Raw genomic sequence first — 22,764 nt, 5'->3', positions numbered from 1 at the left:
GTCCTGATGAATCAAAGCAAGCTGATGATAGTTCAGGGTTGGTCTGATGCTTGTTTACATTAAGATTAGTCTAGAGCTTCTATTTAATGTAAAACTGACCACCGTTGCTCAACTCTGACAATTTTTAGGTGTCGCATAGAGTCTTGCTGTGACCAGTTTGTTAGTGCAGTCTGTCAAAGAGCTATTTGCTGCCTAATTACTTTCTGTAAAGATCAGTTATTCCAAATGACACTTTTCTGTGGTAAGCAGGGAAAGCACTTCTGATGAGCAAGCGAAACTGTTACAGTCGGGATTCTTGCTATTATTTTAGCCCTACTTGGAGAAATGCTTATATAAAAGAAAAAAAAAAAAAACTTATTTGTACTCCTTATCTGCTACATGTACACATGTAAGAGAAATATAGAGTTCTCATCCCTGAGTTAATCTATGAAAAAAATGCAAACATCTAAAGAAGTTCAGGTGGAGATAAACTGTATTCCTTTCTATAAGTCTGATCAATAAAATTAAACATGTTCAAACCATTAAAAAAAAGAATCCGAAGATTGGCACTGAAGTCTGCCTTTCACACAATTTTCAGGTTACACATTTGAAGAACATTTTTCTTAATGATAAACTACTGAATAACCGAGCATTCTTTTGAGTATAAGAAACACATTTTAATTTCACCTTAAAGTATGTCACTAAAGGAAACAAACATTAAAAGACAAGCTGTATAGATGCATACTACATTCCCTAAAGTAATCAGACAAATGTCACCAAGCAAGACTAGCTGCTTTAATATATTGCAATTTAAAGTTAAGTCAGAAACCGCCTAGATGAAGTCTTTAGCAGTTGTTTCCTACTTTCCTACTTCAAGCTCTCCATGTTATGAAGCAGAAACTAAGTTCCACCATTAAAAAAACTATACAAAAAGACAGATTGCTGCAGTATGTGTTTCATCATCCATCCTTGCCTATTCGTAAATCAAGTTATCCAACATGAACCTGAATTTGCAGCTGACTGTATGCACACACACCTGCCTTTACGAGCAGCCTCAGCGGCTTCTGTTTGGATTCTGTAATGGCACATATTCACTCCCAGGATCAGCTGCAGTACTGGAGGCCACAGGTGGGACTCAGCTTAAAAGCATAAACTTGACTATAATAAAGGCATCCGCAAGTGAGCTAGGCATCCCAGCTGCTGGGCAGATCCAGGGAGAACGCTTGGCTGCCAACACACAGGCACCTTGAGCTGCCCCACTGTATCCTGCCTGGCTTCCAGCTGCTACTCCAGGAGCGCAGGGTGTCTTGCAGGTGCTACATCAGATTTGCACGCCCTGCCTTGGCGTTCCCAGGGGGGTGTCAAACGGCATTGAAATCACATAGATCTCAAACTGCATGCCCCATGACAAAAAGAGCCCTGGTCAAGAGGGTCACTGAAGCCTAAAGCAACAGAGAATGCTTTAAAGACTCAGCAGCCCACCTAAACCTCATCAGTTATACTGGGAGTTTACTCCTGGGCTCGATTCACTTGCCTGTTTTTAGGGCAAGCTGGTGCCATTTAAGACCCTACAGGATAGCCACGAAATCTGCACATGGCAGGCAGGTAGGACAAGATGTTCAGAACATCCACACCCTTCTCTCCCAGCAGCTGAAGCCTGGGGGGACACCCCAGGACCCTAACAAATGGCATTAGATTCCTCCAGGCAGCTGAGGTGAATCTAGTTTACATGGAGATGCTTATGTTTGGGCATCTTGCTCTACCCGAATTCCCAAACTAACACTTCTTCTTTACAGGGATTTTATGGGGAAAAAAAAAAACCCACATCACCACAGAATTTTTTTAATAAATCTGCATCTTTCAAAATACTTCTATATTTGATGGAAGTGCTCTTAAATACTGTTCATTTTATTGTCCCATGTAAATTATAATTTAGCATGTAACACAACCTTAGGTGGTTTGGTGTGTGGGGAGGGACAAAGTGTTTCTGTGTTAAATCCAACTGAACAAGTAAACTGAGTCTACTATACATAAGGGAAAGATGACTTCTGAATCAAATGCAGGAGAAAAAAGAAACTTTAGAGCCCTCAAATGATAGCTTCTTGACTGATGTGACATCATTAAGTTTTCATGTATATTGTTCAGATAAGCTTAAAAATGGAAAATTACGACAAGAGAACCAAAAGATGTCAAAGCAATAAATAGCAAACCAATGTCTTGCTAAGAGCTTATTAAACCACAAGGGGTTTTTGTAATATATAGATTGTGTATATATATCTCCGGTCAGATTTACTGTAAGGAAGCACAACATCTAAAATTTGCTTTGAAGGTAACAGAAAACAAGTGCTGAGGTTTTTTTTTGTTTGTTTTTAAAACTCATGATTTTATCTCTACAGAAAGTCAGGACAGTGGTAACTGTGAAAGATTTCCTCTTAGGTTCCTATTAATTTTCCATTTTTAGGGCATTCTTTAGGAAGAGACCTAAAAATGTCTCTTATCTGAACTTTATCATGTCATACTGAAGATCTTTTTCAGGCAAAGAAAATAAAAGATTCTTGAGGACAATTTACTTCTTTACTGAAGACAGTGAAGCGCCATTCATTATCCCCCAAGAAAGATGGAAAAGAAAAAACAGTTTTTCTAGTTAAGTAGCTACACTAAAATTTACTTTTGAAAACACCAGTGTTATTTCACAAAGTTCTTCTCAGCACAAGCCCGAGGTTATAACCCAGATCCTTCCAAATACAAACTGTTAAACATTAACAGAAGGACATTTTTAAAAGGGAGTTAACAGGAAGAATAATCACATAAAAATTAGGAAGTTTAAAAATGCCAATACTGAACCTAAGAAACAACTACTTTAACCAGAAGACCCTGACATATCAGACCTGAGTACTTAATAATTGTAGAGTCATGCATTTTCTACAGTTTAACAGAATATGGCTACAAACTAGGATAAAGCTTGGGGTTTTTTTTAATGTAATGAAGAAAAAAATCTGATTATCAGCATGTAATTTTAGATAGTGTTGATACCAAAGTAGTTGGTATATGCACAAGTAAACAGAATTATGCAGCGATACAGAAGAAAAGCATGTCAGAAACAAACACTCAAAAAAACCCCACCCAGACAAAAAACAACTCCCTCCCCCCCCAAAACACACAAACCCCCCCGCTCATCCTCCCCCTGAAAAAAAAAAAAAAAACAAACAGCAACAAAAAAGCCAAAAGACCTCCCAAAACAAAATAGTAACTTGTGTTTTAAAGAGCACATGCAAAACCATACAAACCACCTCTAGATCTCTCTCACTTTTGCATACAGTGCTCAACACTGCCATTTGCAGATATCAACCTGTTAAGACCTGGCTGGTGCACACACAAAGCCAAAGAATCTATTTTCTGGACACTCTAACTTATTGCATAAGCTGTGTTTTTGGGATAAAAAGCAATGAACAAGGAACATCCATATAGTACCAGCTTCTAATCCAAATGAATGTCAGAAGCAAATTGTGGTAACTAATGGCTCCTATTATAGCTTAGACTGCAGGTACCCACTCAACCCTATTTAAAGTAAGGCGGATAACATTGTTATAGATAATTTAGCAATACCATCTTTCTCATGAACAGCGCTTCTCTGTTTAAGAAAAGCTCAACTGTCGTGTTACATCTACTCACATGAAAAATTGGGAACCATTGGTATGTTTCCCTCGGTTTGCCATTGACAAAAGGAACGCTCTGTCATGTTTGAGAATAAAGTTTTCATCTGTTTGAAGAAAAAATATGTTTGTCAGATTTTCCCTGACAAGGAATGCAAGTCTAATTTTCTTAGAAACTTATGGATGCTATAAGGAGAAATTCTGCTGCTGCTGAAGAAACATGAACAGGTTGGAAGAAACAAAAATCAAGTTTAAACAAGCCTCAAAGGTTATAGTAGAAGCAGTTATGAGACAGAAAGCATTCTTTCTTAAAGAAAAAGTTTCAGATACAGTGCAAACTTTTCTAATGTAAAAAAAAAATTAAAGTCATTACTAGTATCTTCAATAAACATTAGATTCTCATAGACTTGGATATAAATCCAGCATTTTCTGAATAAGAACAAGGTTGGCAGACTTACTGACATCCTAAAACAAGATCTCACATACTGATACTGTTATTTACACAGCATGCACCTCAGGTAGAAAGAGCTAGAGAAAAAAGCCATTTCCCTGGTATGGCATGTTAAAAGTTAGCCACTTATCAATTAAAACTATAAGTCTCAAAATGTACAAGGGAAAAAAACCACACCTAGATACCTGAATGAGAAACTAAAGAACATATTCTTCCTGCAACCTAAAGTATAAAAATCAATTAAAACTAAACTAAACATGCATTTTTCTATTCCAGTGAATTAAAGAGGACTGCTGGTTGTACAGCGCAATACAAAACCAGATCTTCTGAAGTTCATTTTCAAAGCTAAAATAATAATTTGAGTGTACAAAGCCGTTATTTTAAAGATTACATATCAGAACACAATGCTGCATGTTTAGCACTCACCGCCTTTAGAAACAAACCCTAGTAACTTCTTAGCAAAGGGATCTATTCAAGACTTTCTTTTGACTAAAGGCTGTGATACTCCAACACCAAAATATGTCTCTGTTTAAGACAAACTTAATGGCATGCACTTAACCAGGCAGAGCTACTTGCAAAACATACAAACCAGAGGCTGTTACATAAATACAGACAGTGCCTTTATTAACACTTGAATACCACAGTAACTACCTGTTTCTTGCAAGAAAGAATTGTATGTCTTTAAAGGAATGCTTTATAAACTCACCATTTTCCTTCCAACAACAGATTTTAAAGAGGTAAATGTACATTTATTTACAAATGCTTTGCAAGTAAGATAACTTGTGGAGCATATGAACAAAAACACTTTTAGAAACGAACACTAAGCATACAAACCTTGACTAGGGAAGGGGAGGAAAGGGACATTAACAAAAGAAATAACTGTTTAGAGCTGGAAATTATGCCAGTATTCTTTGTCAGAGTAAGTCATTAACCCTCAGAAAGGTTAGACACAGAACTCTTCATTTCTCCAAGCAACACAGATACCCATCTACAAACGGACGTATCAGTTGTCTATATATTTACTAGGGAGGGTACAAGGGAACAGAGTTTGAATTTGTGTTACTGAGCTTTCGTCTCTTACCTTTTCATTTTGCAAAAGACCACATTCTCTATAAACAAAAGAATATGTTGACAGTTTTAGGCAGGAAGATAGGAGTTTATTCATGAATAAAGTTGCCTAACCTCCATGCTGAAAGTCATGTTTAACCAATAATGTTAGCCTTAATTAATTGTCAGTTAAAGTTAAATATTACCAAAAAATTATCTGAAAGTCATGCATATAAAAATAATTCTCATGCAACATTAGTTTCATGCAAAAGGTGATCTATAAGTAGACCTGTTTTCATTAAGTAGCTTGGGAATCAAGACTTGTTTATCTCAGAACTGAATAAAGAATCTGAAAAGACACATTTCCTCTTACCTTTAAAATAGCCACCATAAATAGATTCACCTCCTTTTCCATTACCTACACATTAAAAAGCATGAATTAAGCCTTTTGTTTCATTTATGAAAAAAAGCTGTATGTAACATTCTACCAGTTTATAACAAGCCAGGAGGATACTCTGGCCAGTTACTAGTATTTGAGCATAAGCTCCTTAATTAAAAGTCACAGTCGTGCATTACCCTGATGACACTCAAAATATTGAGAATGAAGATTGCCTTAGTGCCTCTGAACACTGGAAAGTCTGAAGCAGGGCTCCAAAGGCTAATCCTCACCGGTATTTGCTAAAGCACCAGATGACAGCAAAACAACAGCAGCAAACAACAGTAGGTAGGACCAACAATCTTGCCAGGCTCAAAGCCACTGAATCCACTAGAATAGATGACAGAAGAAAGTAGCTAGCAGTTTTAAAGACATCCTTACTTGATTTTCAAAACAAGATCATCTTCCCCTTTTTTATCAGGTACAAGATTTCAGGACACAGTGAAGAAGATACACATTTTGGTAAGGACAGCTGTTTCAGGGAAGGACAACAGGCTAAAACATTATGTTGTACTCATACTGCAGGCAAGGAAACAAAGAAACTCCTGGGAAAAATCTCCTTTTGGAGACTTACCTGTTAAACACTTCTAGCTCATTTACTAAAAAATAATTTTAAAAAGTAAACTTATTCAAATAGTTAGGTCCCTGTATCAATAAGTGTTGCCTCTACTGCTGACACAAAAGTGAAAAGCAGTAAGACAAATCCAAAAGGATCTGAATTCTGTTTTAATAAGATAGGAGTTAACTACAGCAAGGGGTTTTTCTTCTTTAAACTTAACACATTTTCTAAATAAATATTACTTCTGTTGAAACACTTTGGAATTTCAAAGATTAACAAAGAAATGGATGATCTATGCTATAGTTCACAGCACATGAAATATTTTTATGGCATTATAACGTTTCCATGGGATTTTCTAAAGTTACATTATAACTGTATTTCTGTTCCACTTAAAACATTTCAGTTTTAAAGGCATACATTACCTTCGCTGAAGTCCCCCCCCTGAATCATGAAGTTTTTAACCACACGATGGAACGTAGTGCCTTTGTAACACAGCTTCTTTCCAGTTGTTTTGCCGATTCCTTTTTCACCTGCAAGAAGGTGAAACAGAAAGAATCTACAGGTTGTCACTGAACAAATTCCCTCCCAGTGCTAACAGATATGACAACCATCAGAATAGCACAATATAAAAGGTCACACGGTCCTACCTGTTGCCTTTTCACTGTCCATTAATAGCAGAAGGGACACATTTACAAGGGGACTCTCAAGTAAAAATTAAGTTTCTTCTTAAAAAAAAATTTCCTCCCCTCCCAAGAAGGGGTACTTATTGACAATCCATTTAGAACAATTGATAAGAAAACAAGAGTTTGTGATAATGATGGGTTAACTATTTTCTGTGGTTAAAGCTACACTGCTATATTAGCTGAAGCGTACACCAGCGTCCTCTTCAAACCACTTACACATCTGGGTGTGCCAGCTGAATCCCAGGACAGAAATCTGAGTTCAGAACAGGCTTCAATTCAGTTTCAATGCAATCCACGCTTGGAAAAATGGGATTGAGCTACTCCAAGCGTGTGCCACATCTTCACCAATCTATGCACAATGTCAGGTCACCCCTTAATCTGCCCAGGACTGACCCTCACCATCTCAGCATGAAACTTCCACAAAACAGACGCCCATTTCTGAAAAAACTGACAGAACTGTGTATACAAGACCCATTCCAGGACAATGAGAATCTTAATGGGGGAGTGTGTCTGTGGAAACACTCCAAACACTGAGCCTGGGCCACTCTTACCCAGCAGCAGAAGCCAACCCAGGCCATGGTACTTGTTAATCCTTTCTGAGTCTGAGATTTCCACTCAGTGGACTCCTGGTGCAGCTGCAGTTCAAGCCTATTGGTGATTTTTGAGAAAGACATCCCAGAACCTCAGGTTTCATTAACATTTCTTCCAAAATTCAAAAGAAAAACTGCATTGAGCATGTGGATGAGGGTACTAGGACCTCTGCCCTGCCAGTCATATGTAGCAGGTTCATGAGGGATTTATGCTGGTCCAGTCAGGGTACATACAAAAGACACTGACTTTGGCTTCCAAGAAGAGAGGAGCCAGCAGAACACGGCAATTAAGAGTAACAGGTATATTAAACCCTGTGCAACAGCTAAAATCCCAAGTAAAGCACATGTACAGGAGATATTCTGTGACGAGATGGACAAATAACTCAACATTCAGTTTCATCCCACCACTGCTTATGGAACAGGCATTTGACACTGGTCAGAACATACTAGTTAAATGTCCTCTGTACCGTGTAGTGCCCTCAGATGTGTACATGTATTGTTACCCAAAGCCAACACTCCCTTTTGCGATCTATTGTTCCTCCACCCAAAAATAACTGATGACCATATCACCCCAAATTTGCCATTCCAAACAGCCCATCGCTGCCAGGTTGAGGACAAAGAGCAGTCTGTGGCACAAAAACCACTCCTGGCATTGCTGTTTATTGCACAATACAACTTATTTTCTGCCACCCTGACCCTGCATACCCATAACCCATGCCTCCTCCTACCCCATTTTTATTTTCCACCAATGTTATCCAAGCAAAGCTATATTACAGGGATGGACACACTCCATTCCCTGCAAACATGCCTCTCTGCTACAGCACTGGAAACCCCACATCAATCAAAGAGTATCAGCCTACATTTTTGGTCATGTTTCAGCAAATCCCTCAGGCTATGGATAATCCCCTGACAGAATGGGATCCTGCATTGCACTTGACCACATAATTGAGCTGGTACATTAAGGCGAGAGGTGAGCTTCGGACCATGGTGTTGTGTGAAGTTGTGTTGAAGGTATGCAAGGAATCAGGCTGGGGGTACTGTTTAGTCTTGGTGAGCAGTTAACACGGTGCAACCTTGACGGAAGGAACAAGATAATCTCAAAAAACACAGCTACTGAACCTTGAGTGAACTAGCCTAATTATCATGTAAGTAACATATAATTGGCATAATAGAAACTTGCCCCTGGGCAAGGAAAGCCCCTTCCTCACTGAGCATGCCTAGGAAAAAAGAAGGATGCTGTGGCTAAGTGGAGATGAGGTTTATGAGAACCAGCGGGAACAAGGGTGACAGAGCCAACTTTTAAAAAATATTGATAACTGTTGGTCAAAGTGTATAAAGATTCTCCGTGTGCTAACTGAGGTGTACTAGCTTTGTGGGCCTACCACCTAGCACCCAACGCTGCGCAGATTTGCAATAAAAGCAGGTATCTCAACTCTGTGTTTTTCATCTCTCTGCACACCAGGTGGAAAAATCCATATTTAGGACAACAGTTGTAGTCCCCCTTTTTTTTTACTCCTTTACAGTATCGCCAAGACAGCACAGTCCCTATCATAATAAATGGCAATACCTGTGATGCTCCTTTCCTTTCATGCACGATACAACTGTGGGCAGAGTCATAAAACTCAGCTACTTCCCCATAAGCCACAGACACTTTAGACAATACACTTAAGCTGCTCACCCGATGGTGGAGAGCTAAGTTCCTGCAAGAGCTGTACTATTTCAATCTGATTTTCAAAACCAATCCTTAGACTCCCAGTGAGGCAAAAGACAGACCAGTTGTTCCACTGGTTAGAGCTGCAGCACCTCCTTAAGCCCAGACACTTTTCTGCAACAGCCATGGGCTGGGCTTCTTTTTTGTTTATGGTCAAATACTAGCCTTATTCTTTTTGCTCTAAACATACCGGAATTTTGTCTGAAGAAAAAAAAATTTGGTCTGAGCCCCACCTACTTGCACCCTTCCTGCCTAAGCAGTTCTTTCTATGTGCTGCAAATCACTTGGAAATGGGATGGTGGAGGAGAACTTACACTGTGATTGCAAGAGAGAACCCATCAGCTGGGGAGGGCACAACACAAGAGCCTTTATCAAAGTGCCCTTCTCCCTTCGGCAGGCAAACTTTGCTCTCATGCCCTATTAACACCCTGCACTGCCAACCCAATCCGAGACATTTTTAATTAGGTGCCTAATAGTAGTCTCCATTTGAGAGTATGAGAAGGGAAGCTCCTGACAAAGCAAAGAGCAGATGGGCTGGTGCTCATTCAATAGGTAGACTGACTGAAGGACCTGCAAATGCCAATTTGCAAGTCCAGATGTTTTAATTTAAATGCAAGGAGCCTCTTGCTGTCAAGGCAGACGACGTTGTTTCACAGTAGCCAGGTCTATTTCTGACAACAGTGTCAGGCTGCAGGAAGGCAGCCAGAATCACCCTGTCATTCTCCATCTGTTCCTTACAAAAACATCCTGGCTTGCCTCACAGAGATTATGGATGGAGTAGCAGGCATAGAATCATTAAGGTTGGCAAAGACCTTTAAGATAATCAGGTCCAACCATCAACCCAACACCACCATGCCCACTAAACCAGGTCCTGAAGTGCCACGTCCACATGTTTTTTGAACACCTCCAGTGGTGGTGACTCCACCACCTCCCTGGGCAGCCTGTGCCAATGCCTGACCACCCTCTCTGTAAAGAAATTTTTCCTAATATCCAGTCTAAACCTGCCCTGGCACAACTTGAGGCCATTTACTCTTGTTCTGTTGCTGGTTACTTGGGAGAAGAGACCAACACCCACGTCACCACAACCCCCTTTCAGGTAGTTGTAGAGAGCGATGAGGGCTCCCCTCTCCCTCCTCTTCTCCAGACTGAACACCCTCAGTTTCCTCAGCCGCTCCTCATCAGACTTGTGCTCCAGACCCCTCACCAGCTTCGTTGCCCTTCTCTGGACACGCTCCAGCACCTCAGCATCCTTCTTGTAGTTAGGGGCCCAAAACTGAACACAGGATTCGAGGTGCGGCCTCACCAGTGCCGAGTCCAGGGTCACAATCACTTCCCTACTCCTGCTGGCCACACTATTGCTGATACAGGCCAGGACGCTGTTGTCCTTCTTGGCCACCTGGGCACACTGCTGGCTCGTGTTCTGAGCATGATGATAGGCATACCATTTCAAACACTGGTCTCCAGTGTTTCTCTCAGGGTGTACCACCTTGCCTTGAGACAAGTGAAACCACTCTTCAGAATGACACAATGGAAGTGCACAGCCCAAATCAAGTTGCTATGAGGTCCGTAACAGTGTGAGGACACATGGTCCCCTGCAGCCGTGATGCCTTCATCAGCTACAATTCAGGTGAAAACCCACACAGCTCTAACGATAAAGAACATGCAGAATCCTGAATTTATGTAGTACAGAAGTGTACAATGCTCACAGTCTGCTGCTAATATATTCCATTATGTATACTATATGGTCCAGAATGGGGTATCATCCCCTCTCTATTATACAGCCATATGCCTCCTTAGACGAGCACAGACCTTGCATATGGCTACAAGATGTCAGCACCAGAAAGTGATGCTGTATCGAGTAAACCTCCAGTGACTCAAAGATTTCTTGCAAAGACCAAAAGATAAGGACAAAAGATATACCTGATAGGAACTCACACTTCTCTGACAACTGAAGTTCTACCAATGGATCTTGCTGTGAGAAGTGGCAGGAGCCAGGGGAGCCTGACTTCTGGAAGCAAATGACTTATTTGGTCTCCGAAGATGGTATAGCAGCTCAATTCTAACAATTTAGAGCAAGGCTTCACACCTCAGTTCTGGTTGCCAGATGTCAATGCAGTCTTACCAGTACACCTTCATCTCCCATCACAGAACCGCTGCTCTTGTGAAGACAGGCTTTGTAGGTCCCCTAACATAATCTAGGCAAACACAGAAGTAGTAGCCCAACTGGAATGCTACAGCAGTCCATGGGGACAGGGAGAAAGTATGTACCAGAGACCTGCTGGATCCTACTGTGAAGAGTGTAGATGACCCTACGCCAGGCCTGCCGCTCCTGGCCACAGTTCTCATCCATGGTACCATGCAGCAGTTGGCAGCCTTGTGCACAGAGCTCAGTTTCGGTTCTGAGGCAATTGAGGTACTGGAAGTACACGGCAGAAGCGCAGGGAAAGTGGCATGCACGAGGCAGATACACTAGCAGTAGCAATTGCACGGGAAGAACTTGTCAAGGAGAAGCAGAAAGTCAGACAGAACAGTTGATAGGAGAAGAACCTCAGGCAAACCTGGCAGCAACACAGATATAATTGGTGCAAACAAGAAAAGAATTAATGTTAGCCATGCAACTCTAGCCTCCAAGCTCAGCCATCCCGAGTTCAAGTTTGAGAATTATCATGGCAGAAAAGAGATGGCTTCTACCAGCAAAAGAAATAAATACAATTTAATTCTCTTAAACCTTACGCAAAAAGAAATTAAATTTCTTCAGGTACTTCTACATGCCTTTTTCTCTCCTGCAGAATTTAATTACCATGTGTTTAGTAAATTTTTAAAGATGTCTGTCAAATCATCATTCTATCCTATGAGTACACAGTAGCAAACATAATTTGCAAGAATGAAACAAACGTTTCAAGGTAGCTTTTAAGTCTAGGAGTCTGATCTCAAGAGTAAGCCTCCCAACTTTGGAAGAACATTTGAAATTAAGCACAGCTAAAGACAGGTTCCAGCTGAAGACATCAACAAAACCTGTACAGCCAGCTGTAGAACAGAATTCAAACAGGGATGCAACACAAAGAAGTAAGACTTTTTTTAAAAAAGTTGTTCTTTCCTCTGCTTGTTTGTATTGTTCCTCATCATCTCCAACACCTTTTCCTTCCTTTATCTCCACCTAACATTTTTCAGGCAAACCTGCTGTAAGGATTTACACAGTCCTTCAGAGCTGCAGAGCGTGAGGCTCAGGCATGACACTATTCAGTCTGCTACTCCATTTTATTTCTCACCTTCTGTAATCTATTCCGATTAAGATAAGCTTCAAACATGTTTCCATTTTTCTGTGATAGCTGTACCATTCTTTCCCATTCTCAGCCTCTCCCTAGGTATCCTTTAATAAGCAGTGATAACACAAATCAGAAAGTGGAATAAAAAGAGGGGACACCACACAGACCTCAAAAAAAAAAAAGATATGTACTGTACCCTCTACAAGTTCATAGTATTATAAAGCTCTGATAAATCTTCACTGAGATAATGTAGAAAACATCACATTCTGGGATTTTAGCGCCAACAGGATGAACTTTAGGAAGTTAACGCATAAGGATATAAAACAAATTTGTTGATGAACAGCTAAAAGCAGTTCACTAAAGCCAGATGTTGAAGTGCTGCCTGGCAAGACTTGCTGGACTGTTTTAATGATTTTGAAAAGAGTTATTTCACATACAAGGTAGAGGCTTCACTGGTGCAGTTAATTCAAGGTATATTGCAAGTCACTGAGCATTCAGGTATACAAGACAAAGAGATCACCAAGAGACACAGAATGCATTCTTCGCCTAAATAACACGGACCAATTCCTGTAATAACCTAATGAAGAATAATCTTCAGCTTACAGATGAAAAATCCCTGATGAACAGCACAGACCAAAAAAAAAAAGCAGCCACCAAACCCTTACTACCCTTACTCTTCCAATCATTAGACCAAGTCCTGCTTAAAAAACAATGGGTTGGAGGGTGCTACATTGTACCCAGACTTCTTTTTGTCAATGCTGTCTCTTTGATTTCACAGATCTCTCCTCTCACCCACCAAACAATCCCAAGATTTCTAAAGGACCATCATATTTACTTTTAGACCTTCATTTAGCTAAAAATGAAAAAGTTTTCTCAGATTTAATAGATGGTCTTGGCTTCTGATCCCTGTGGAACACTGCTATGAACCTGAAACACACTCAAAATGTTGTTATATATAGAAATCAACATTTTATGCAAGGAGACATTTACGTATATATTTAAAGTTTTATGTAGCATCTCAAGTGTCACCATTATACTGTGCAGTGACATTAATACTTCATGTCTCCCTTGATAAATCCTAAAACCCTGATAAATCCTAAATAATTGCTTACCTTTATCACATTTGTGTAACTTGAGTGATCAATAATTCCACTACAGTCTTAGCCGTGTGAATCACTTCTACCTACAGAAGCCCCACATTAGCGACAAAAAAAACCAAACCAAAACACCAAAACAAACAGGTTTTGTTCCATAAATTCAGAGTTTTGCATTCTGTCTTCCATGTATTATCTCCACCACAGTTATAGAATACCACACTATTTCCTGCTATGCATTATTCAATTCCTCCTCAGCACTAACAAGTCCCAGCCTTGTTTTTACCAGAAAAAAAATCAGCACTATTATTATGCTGTGGTTTATACTTGCATAACAAATAATAATTGTATGAAACTTTGTAAAAAGTCCTAAATATAAATATGCTACTTACCCGAGCACAAGCAAAGGAAGTTTTTGCAAGTCTTCGGACATATGTCTGAGAAAAGCTGAAACATAATTCGACCAACTAGAAGATTAAAAAAAAAAAATTAAGAGTTTTATACCTCTCTATAACAACATAAGAAAATACGCATATAAATAAATGATCATGTTTTGCAAACATAATTTCATAAGAAAACGTTATTTTCATCAAGCAGAACAAGAAAACACCTCAAATATGCCTACGTTAAAACAAGCTGCAGGAGAGAACAATACCATAATTTCAAAAAAGAAAGATTAAGTAATATCATGACATCTAACTTATTAAAAGTCCTAATGATTCCATTTTGATTCGAACCTGGAAAGCCAAACTGATTTACTAAAATATTTTAGCCTGTCAATTCATTGCTCTTTTGAAAAAGATTTTTTGCCACAAATGCAGGTCCTCAGACAGCTGAGTTCATTTTTTGTCCCCCAAGTACTATGTTTACACAAACACATTAATAGTTACACTTCCACAATCTTCCCTGTGATCACTACCTAAAGAATCCAACTGACTTAGTCCCATAGTGTACTAAGGATTATAGAAGCATTGGCACTCTTGGCCTAAAAACCCTTTACTTAAAAATAAATAAGATAAAATAGATAAATCTAATAGGAAAGACAAAAGGTGGGCAGAAAAATACCAGCAGTTTCAGGATTAACCTTCCACTTGCCCAATACTATGAGCCAAGTACTACTTTCTCTATGTAAAGTGAACGGAGTAATTCTCACTCTCAGTACAGCTACCCCCATGCTACTGGTAGTAGTTGTGCCATGTACCTTGGAAAACTATTCAAATACTGCTGAAGAGTGGTTTAGTATAAAGAAAAACTATTTTAGAACCGATTCACATTTTCTATCTCAATTTTCAATATACTGGGACACATAATACTAAAGACAAGAAACCTTCAAAATATATGATATCTTTAAAAAGAAGACATAATTAGCAAGGAAAAAGTTGTTGTCTCCATAGGTTATGAAATAAGCCATAAAACCCACACTGCTGACTAGCATTACAAGGAGACCAGTAATAACCTGTCAATGAGCACTACCCTCTAGTGGTGTATACTGGTAAGACTTCAAAGAGAATTTTAAAGTAACTACTCCAGGAATTACTTCTCTTTTCCTTCCCTTAGAAGAAAAAAAAAAATTCAAGTTCAAATGTATTTTATTCATCACCAAGAAAAATTCTGAGAGGCTCCTAAGAAACTGTGTTCCATTTGAGGGCTTTGTTCAAATGTATACAATTGCCAAAGTGAATTGTTTGTTCAAAAAAGGGGAGAAATAAAAAAAATCCAAAGCCAATCCGAGACCACCTGTATATTGTACTCTTAGATAAAAATCCAAGATGCCTTTGGCTGTTAAGTGTCTGCATGTCATCGACTGCAGTCAGAATGTTCTCTGAACATTCTCATTACAGCAGGAAAATCTAAAGAAGAAGAGTAGGGACAGTCTCCAAAGAATGAAGAAATAGCAAATATTCAAAGACCCCACATTAAACAGTGGTAGCAGTAACTACCACTATGAAGTGACAACTATTTGGAAGTGAGGAAGCCATTATAAGCTATGCAGATTGAAGATTCATACAGAGAACACAACAGAGAAGACAGTTTCATAAAACAGTTCTCAATTTTCATAAGCACAGCAATTCAGGAGAGCAGAAGTCCCATTCCCCTGATTGAACTGAGCGGTGACCGAGTGCTTTAGAAAGCCACGTACAGACTTCCTCTCACATTCGCTGTGAAACAACGCACAATGCCTTTCAGGGAAAAAGTTGTCATTATCTCCGTTCTACTAGGAGTAGAGAAATACAGACCAGCTCCTGATTTACCAAGGTGACAGCTGCCAAATAACTAATAGGTGTTACTGCCTATGGGCTCCAGAAGGGACTTTTGCCCTCAAGCATCAATTGCAGAAGCCTTCTGCTTGCAAGTCCCTGTCCTACATACAAACCCCACTGTATTTAGCACCTTAAGCAGCGGACACCGCCGCTTCTGTTTTCTGCTGGAAGAACATCATCTCAAGTTCTTGAAGGTGTCAAGGCAGAACATGGAGAAAAGACATTTATAATTAAGGCATCATGATTTCAACAGTATCTTTTACTAGTGCTTTGGCAATAATGTCTGCTAGCTTCCCATGCCTTTCAGCTCCTACAAACTGTAATGCACATATCCAACATCAAAAGACTACAGACCCAGTTTAAAAGATAAAGACATCTATCTTCCATTTAACCTAAAGTACTGTTTAGCCTGTTCTATCCAGCTATATAAAATATTGCTGTGTGCTTTTAAGACACAAACCACATACTAGGTATCCATCTGGTGGGTTACAAGCTGTATTTTACCTAAACTGCATGAATACCATGACCAAATGGTTCTATTTTCCACTGACAGTCAACTAAATGTGCCTGAGATGGATCAAACACATTTTCATATCTTCATCACACAAATATGTATGAAATAACAGCTGTTTATAAAAAAATAAAAATCTGTATAAAAAGTATGCTTAGAACCTATGCATCTTTCTCTTACCTCTTGCCTCAGGGAAATTAAAAAAAAAAAAAAGAGGGAAACATCTCATTTTAATCTTGGAGCTGAGGTATATGCTGATATAACAGATAAAAAAAGCATTTGAGATGCTACTAATTTCAGGTTGGGACACCTCTTCTCTGAAGCAATCCACCTTTACTGTAATAGAGAAAGTTTCCAACACTTTCTTCGGCTTCATTTCCCTGATACAAAGGTTAAGTTTTCCAATTAGGGAACAAACTGACTGTGACCAACCTTAAGACCTGAACAGTAAATTAAAACAAACCAACAAAAATTGCTAAGAAGACTTTTTCAAGTAGGTGAAGTCTGCTCACAACCCACCCAGACTCCTCAGTCAGCTTTAGCCAAGAAATGAGCCTGCAGAGATACTCCACTTCGAGACTAAAGCGAAAAACACTGGGATTATCTTTCTAACAATGAAACTCTCACCCAAGCTGAGGTGCAACTCTTCCACTACCACAAGGAAGTTATACAAACTATTAAAATCTTTACTTTAATGCATCAGCAGGCAGGACATTCCTATAATTGTAATTTAGCATTGTTCTCAATAGAAGACCAATTCTCACCAGCTCATGGTTAATGAAGAGATGCTTGTCCGTACCACAGTGTAGATTTTACAGTACATTACTGTACTTTTTGTGCTAGCCAACACCATAGAAATTCATCCAACCATAACTTAACATTTGCCTATTATTTGTAAAACCATACTTATTTGTTAGCAGGCTTTTAATTTCTTTCTTAAAGATATTTTTTGGTAGAAATTAGAGTAAGTGATGAAAGAAGTATTTACATTACTGGTAATTATACATAGTAAGTGATGCATATATAAAGTCTAAGATGTTTTGAAGTTTGATTTCATAAAGTGCTATCTGTAGCTAATGAGCTATACCAATTATAGAAACCAGAGGGCATAATGACCAGAAACAATCCAATTTCAGAACTCTATCTTCAAATTCAAATATGAAAACTTTTTTTTGCTTGCTTTTGAACCCATGATCAATTTTTCAGCTGAGGAAGAACTAGTACTTGATTCAACTTCGGTGGTAAAAACTCAGGGTAGGAATATTCACGCTACATAGTAATAAGGGCTCCTGCTAGCGAAGTTTATCAAAAGAATCATTGATTTCAAATGTTTATCCATGGATTTACATCAATTTAGCTCTTAACTTTTTAGCAACAAGCATGGGAGCCAAACACATATTGCTTGAATGTATTTTCCATGTAATGCAAACTGTTTTGGTAGATTACCTTATGTTTAGACCATAAAGGTATCAATTTCAGATAGACACTCCCAAAATAAACTTAGTTACTCAAAATTAAATTTAAATATATTGGGTTTGTCTTTGCCCAATTTCTTAAAGCAAACCAAACAAGCAGCAACTGCAGCACTTTTCCCAGTGTATCAACAGAATATCCTGCTGAAGCAGGGATTACAACCATTAAGACAGTGATGCACATCCCTTACAGACAGAGGCCAGGAAGTCTGCCAGAGGCCAACCTTTAAAATTAAATTTTATTAATTTATTTTTCCTTAAATTTGGGAACAGTAAGTCATATAAATTTAAAAGACTGCTTTAAAGTAGAAATGTGGCTACAGTTTTCAGCAAAACACAAACTTACTGTGGGAAAAAAACCCCAGATTTTATTTAAAACATCAGTTAGAACAGTATGTCCCAGTTCCCCTGAGCAGGGATCTATAGTCTTGACACATTAACACCTTTTTCATGCTTCCTTACCCCACCTTACACACTTTGCAAGGAACACCTCTGTAAACTTCCTTCCCCAGCTCTCTACGGAGCCCAGTCTTCCACAACCACTACCTGAAGCTCCCTCCATTCCAGCCTTCTGTGGTCTCCACAAAAGCAAACATATTTCAGTACTGCACACAACAGAAGTTTACTGAGGTATGCAAGTGAGAGACTAAACTTTGTCTTCTCCTAGCAGAAGAGGCTGATCCGTCGGGTCTTCCATTTATTAGTCCAATTTGTTCTAGACCTCAAGGTAACTCTTCGGGGTATTTCACTCTGCACGGACAACAATAACTATATGATGACCGAATTACGATTTTTACTAGACCACTTCCCCCCAAATCTATATCTTATCTCCCTTACATGCTCTCTGATCGGGGTCCCCCATATAGCACATCCCCTTGGCTCCTGCTGTACTGCACCCAACTGGACTGCCAATCAGTTCATGGATAAAGTTAATGTCCTGATCTATTTTCTGCCAACCTACAACTTTTTGCCTTCCAAGGGCTAAAAGTTATCGGGAAGCCAGTTGAGAACAGTTTCTGTCTTCAGGAAGGGTAACAAAAACCCCATAAGGCCCCCCCTGGTTCTACTCCCTACTAAGGCAGGCACAGTACTACAATGACTTTTGCAGTGGAGCTTATTTCACAAAAATTTATAGCAGCTGAAATCCCAAAATACAATAAACTTGAGGGGAAAAATGACTAGAAGGAGAGAAGTAACGAAAGAACAGAATGACTGATAAAGGAAGGGACATAGAAGACATGACGAAAAAAAAAAGTTAAAAAAAAAGTTGAGAAGAAAGAAAATTCTGCTGTGAATAAGAATGAAACAAAGCAAAAATGAATAAATATGACATCCTTTACGATGGATAAAGCCAGTCGGGGGGGCAGGGAGGGGAAGTGTGTGGGGGAAAAAAAAAGCCAAGCAACCCTGGATGGCCATACCAACTACTGCAGCAGCAGACTATGAACATGACATCCTAGTCGGACATCTGTTCTAATTATCATGGTACCTGGAAGACTGAAGCTCCACATAGATTCTTCATCACAGAGTAAAGACAGAATTATTTAAATAGGCATCTGCCATCCCAATGTTCTTGGCATGCTGTAAGTAGTTTACTCCCATGTGCATGCAGTAGGCATCCAAATCCATTAGTAGGGGGGACCCAAAAGAATGGAGAGGTGCTGTCTGTGCTAGTAACAAAATAAATGCTTATTCCCTATTTATCCTCCATTTGCTCTTTAAAAATTATGAACGACAGTGTGCATTCATAAAAAAATGCTTAACAGGCAACTTATTAAAAGCTGCCTAAATTTAGACTTTAAAAAAACTGACACAAAGCCTACAAAGTTTGCCCCACTGCAAAAGGCACGTACAAGCAGGCATCAAGTTTTATTCCAAGATTCTGTAGTGAAAATTAAAATATGGACACAAAAGGTGTAATAAAGCTCTTTGAAAGCACAACCAAAGCTACAGTATCCACTCCTGTATTTCCTAAGAGATCTAGTTAGAAGAGTAAAACCAATTCAAAATCTGCAGTCCCTTCCCCTTTCGCATTTGCACACCACTCCCCCCCACACACTTTTTGCCACTCCTCATCTAGTCTGTGCACCGCTCTCTTATTTTTAATTGCTACAGGTATCTTGACAAAGATTGGGTAAGCAAAGTCTAAGATAAACGCTAAGAGTTGGCAGCTGCGTGGGGGAACATTTTTGGACTCTGAGCAACCTGCACTGTTAAAAACAACACAGTTTTGTATTTTGCAGGCGGAGTACTGCAAGAGGCATGGTCTCTTATTGACTGCATTTCATGGAGAGATGTTAGCTCAGCTTTTCAGTGGGGGAAATGTCTTATTTCTCAGCTAGCAACAAAATGCAGCATTGTTCTTTTCCCCAGTTCTTTCTCCCTACATCTAAGAATAATAAATTAACAAGCAGATTGGCTTATTGTAAGTCAAATAAGCAAAGTGTTAATTTGGACATCTGCTGGCAGTTTAAAAGTTAAAATTAATACCTCACTAGTATCAGCAGGAGAGTACATCTCTCAGTGCTTCATGTCATCTGGAAGCACTGCTTTATCAGTCATACTTGATTCAGCTTTTGAAGGTCACCTTACAGCTAAAAGGGCAATGTTTAAGCTTTTAAAATATAGCCTTAAATCCCAAGACACAGTTGCATAGTGAATTAATAAACAGACACTAGAATAAAGCAGTATAACCAAACCACGCACAAGTCCCCATACCAACGTTTTACAAATTGGCCCGTTTTCCTGCAAAAAGTACAAGTCATTAGTCAGGTGGAATAAAACCAGCAGGGCTCTGAATTTGATATACAGCAGTGAGATTCCTGTTACTTTAAAGAGAAAATAAATACAGACAGCAATGAAAGAGCCAAAGCCCCTGCATCTACTCCAGGTAAGGAAAGCTCTGCACCACCAAGAACAGGAACGCTGCGATTCCTCTCTGACAATGCTATCAGTCATCAAACCCAAGTAGATGTGAGGCAAAACAAGGTAATCCACCTTCACCGGTGATGCACAGCACAAGGCTGAGGAGGGGACAAGGCAGGCAACAAGAGGCATTATGAAATTGGAGCAGGAGCATGCGCCTGAAGAAAGAGCAGAAGAAAAGAGCGCAGGGAGAGATTCTTCAGATGAAGAGTCAAAACAAAAAACCTAACCAAGATTAAAAGCAAGTGAGATGAGGAGTAAACTGTCTTCGCTATAAATCAATCTCGACAAACTATCACCCCTAAACTGGAAACCTAACAACCTAAAACATTTTTAGTAGTCTCATCTCATCGTAAATCTGAATTTAAAGCAACAGAAAATGTTAAAGCTCCATTTACATTAACATTTTTCTCGTCAAAATAGTATTCAGACAAGTCACTGTTAATAACTCAAAGAGGAGTTATAACAGCAACAGATTTATAAATATGCCCTATCAGGTTACTGAAGTTAGAATTTAATTTTTCTTTTCACATTTTGGTGAAAATAAAGAGCAAGCCAAATGGGTTACAGTTACATTAGAATGCAACTGAAATTTGAAAATGCAGAGATGTAAACTCTTATTTCAAAGGCTTTCAGAGAAACATTGAAGCAGAAAATGAAAGTGAAAGCATAATAAAGCCACCACATTTATTCATTTTTCTGAGAGACAAATAGTAGCAATATAAAGCAGTACATGCAAGACAACTAATATGCATCAATTAATTCATGTGCAAAAAGATGGGTAAGTAAATTTGTACAATTATTTTTCCAGCATAGGGCAAACAGAAGAGGGAATCGAGTAAGTATTCCAGGATTAAAACTCACAGTCCACCACTTAGGGGCGATTACACTTCCCATAGGCAAAAACCCGAGTTAAGACACGATTTTAATTTTATTTTTTTAAACAGGGCACCTGGTGAGATGTTCTCACCATCATTCTATGGTCAATTCTTCATTTACATTCAGAAGACTCAATCTGAGCAGGAGGAGGAATGGTTTAGATCAGAGGATCTCCTCCTTTTCTAATTCCAATTGCCGTATGATTAAAAAATACTTTTAGGAGTACCCCTCCAGTTTCCTCACAACCTGCCCCAATTTCCCATAGTTTACAGAACAGTAAATGCATCACACATAACCAAAGAGAATGCTTTTTATCTTCAGAATGGTGTTAGTTTGCCTTACCGAACCACTCTCCACGTATGCAAATAAAAATCGATCGCAAGAGAGAACAGAGCATCCAGCACCCCAGTAAATAGCAAAAGTCACTAAAAACTAATTCAGAAATAACACATCAGTGGCCAAACTCAGGGCTAACGTCTTCAGTCAATTATTAAAGCAAAAATGTGGTTAGAAAAAGAAAAAAAAAAAGAAAACACGACGCTTGGGACGAGTGCTTGTGCCAGAGACGCGAGCCTCACCTGGCTCCCGGTTGATTTCTATCTCGAAGAAGCACTGGGGCCGGTCCTGCACCCCCATGGCGGCGGGCAGCCCCGCCGCCCCTCGCCCTCGCCACCTGGACACAAAGAAGAGGCGTCCTGGGGAGCTGCCGGGCCCCGCCCGGCCCCGGGTGAGCCCACACCGCTGCCCGCCCGCCCTCTCCGCCCGGGGGGGAACCGACACCGCCGTCCGTCCGTCCGCTCTCCCTCCCTCCCCCACCCGGGGGTACTGACACCGCCGCGGCGCTGCCAGAAACTCAAGGCGACACGTTCCCGCCCTCCCCACCCCGGCGGCGGGGAGAATTCACCCCGAAGAGAATTTCTCCCTCTCACAAACAGCCGAGGGGGGGGAGGAGGGAAAGCCCCGTCCCCGCTGCCCTGCCCATCCCCTCCCCCGGGCAGGGGGCGACCGCGGCCTTACCTGGCAGCTCCGGCGCTTTGTTCTCCCGCCGCGCCGCGCCCCCCTCAGCCCCCCGCCCACCCCCGCTCCCACACCCCTGCCAGGAGGCGCCGCCGGAGCCGCCGGACCCGGACGCCATTAACCGACGGACTCAGTGGCCCGTCCGCCCGCCCCACCCCGCCCCGGCGCGGCCCCGCCTCCCCCGGCGCGCCCCGCCCCTCCGCCGCCACGCTTTCCCGCCGCCCTCGCGG

General features: G+C 40.2%; 1 protein-coding gene across 1 annotated transcript in view; it reads right to left on the bottom strand.

Annotated features, from left to right (window-relative positions):
• The window catches only part of NKTR (natural killer cell triggering receptor), a gene marked incomplete at its 3' end in the record, with an annotated part of 42,931 nt that extends 20,646 nt beyond the window's left edge, over positions 1 to 22,285 (bottom strand). The window contains exons 1-5 of the mRNA XM_081996626.1: positions 22,096 to 22,285; positions 13,862 to 13,936; positions 6,548 to 6,655; positions 5,504 to 5,548; positions 3,652 to 3,739 (exon numbers count right to left, since the gene is read on the bottom strand). Of these exons, the coding sequence (XP_081852752.1) occupies positions 3,652 to 3,739; positions 5,504 to 5,548; positions 6,548 to 6,655; positions 13,862 to 13,936; positions 22,096 to 22,153 (374 nt within the window). The 5' untranslated portion in view covers positions 22,154 to 22,285. The remainder of the gene's footprint in view (positions 1 to 3,651; positions 3,740 to 5,503; positions 5,549 to 6,547; positions 6,656 to 13,861; positions 13,937 to 22,095) is intronic.
• Positions 22,286 to 22,764: the final 479 nt, after the last annotated feature.

This window comes from Phaethon aethereus (genome assembly GCF_964289735.1).
Source record: "Phaethon aethereus genome assembly, chromosome: 2".
Taxonomy (NCBI): domain Eukaryota; kingdom Metazoa; phylum Chordata; class Aves; order Phaethontiformes; family Phaethontidae; genus Phaethon; species Phaethon aethereus.
The sequence above is the reverse complement of the archived record's forward strand: the minus strand, read 5'-3'. Positions and strand labels throughout refer to the sequence as shown.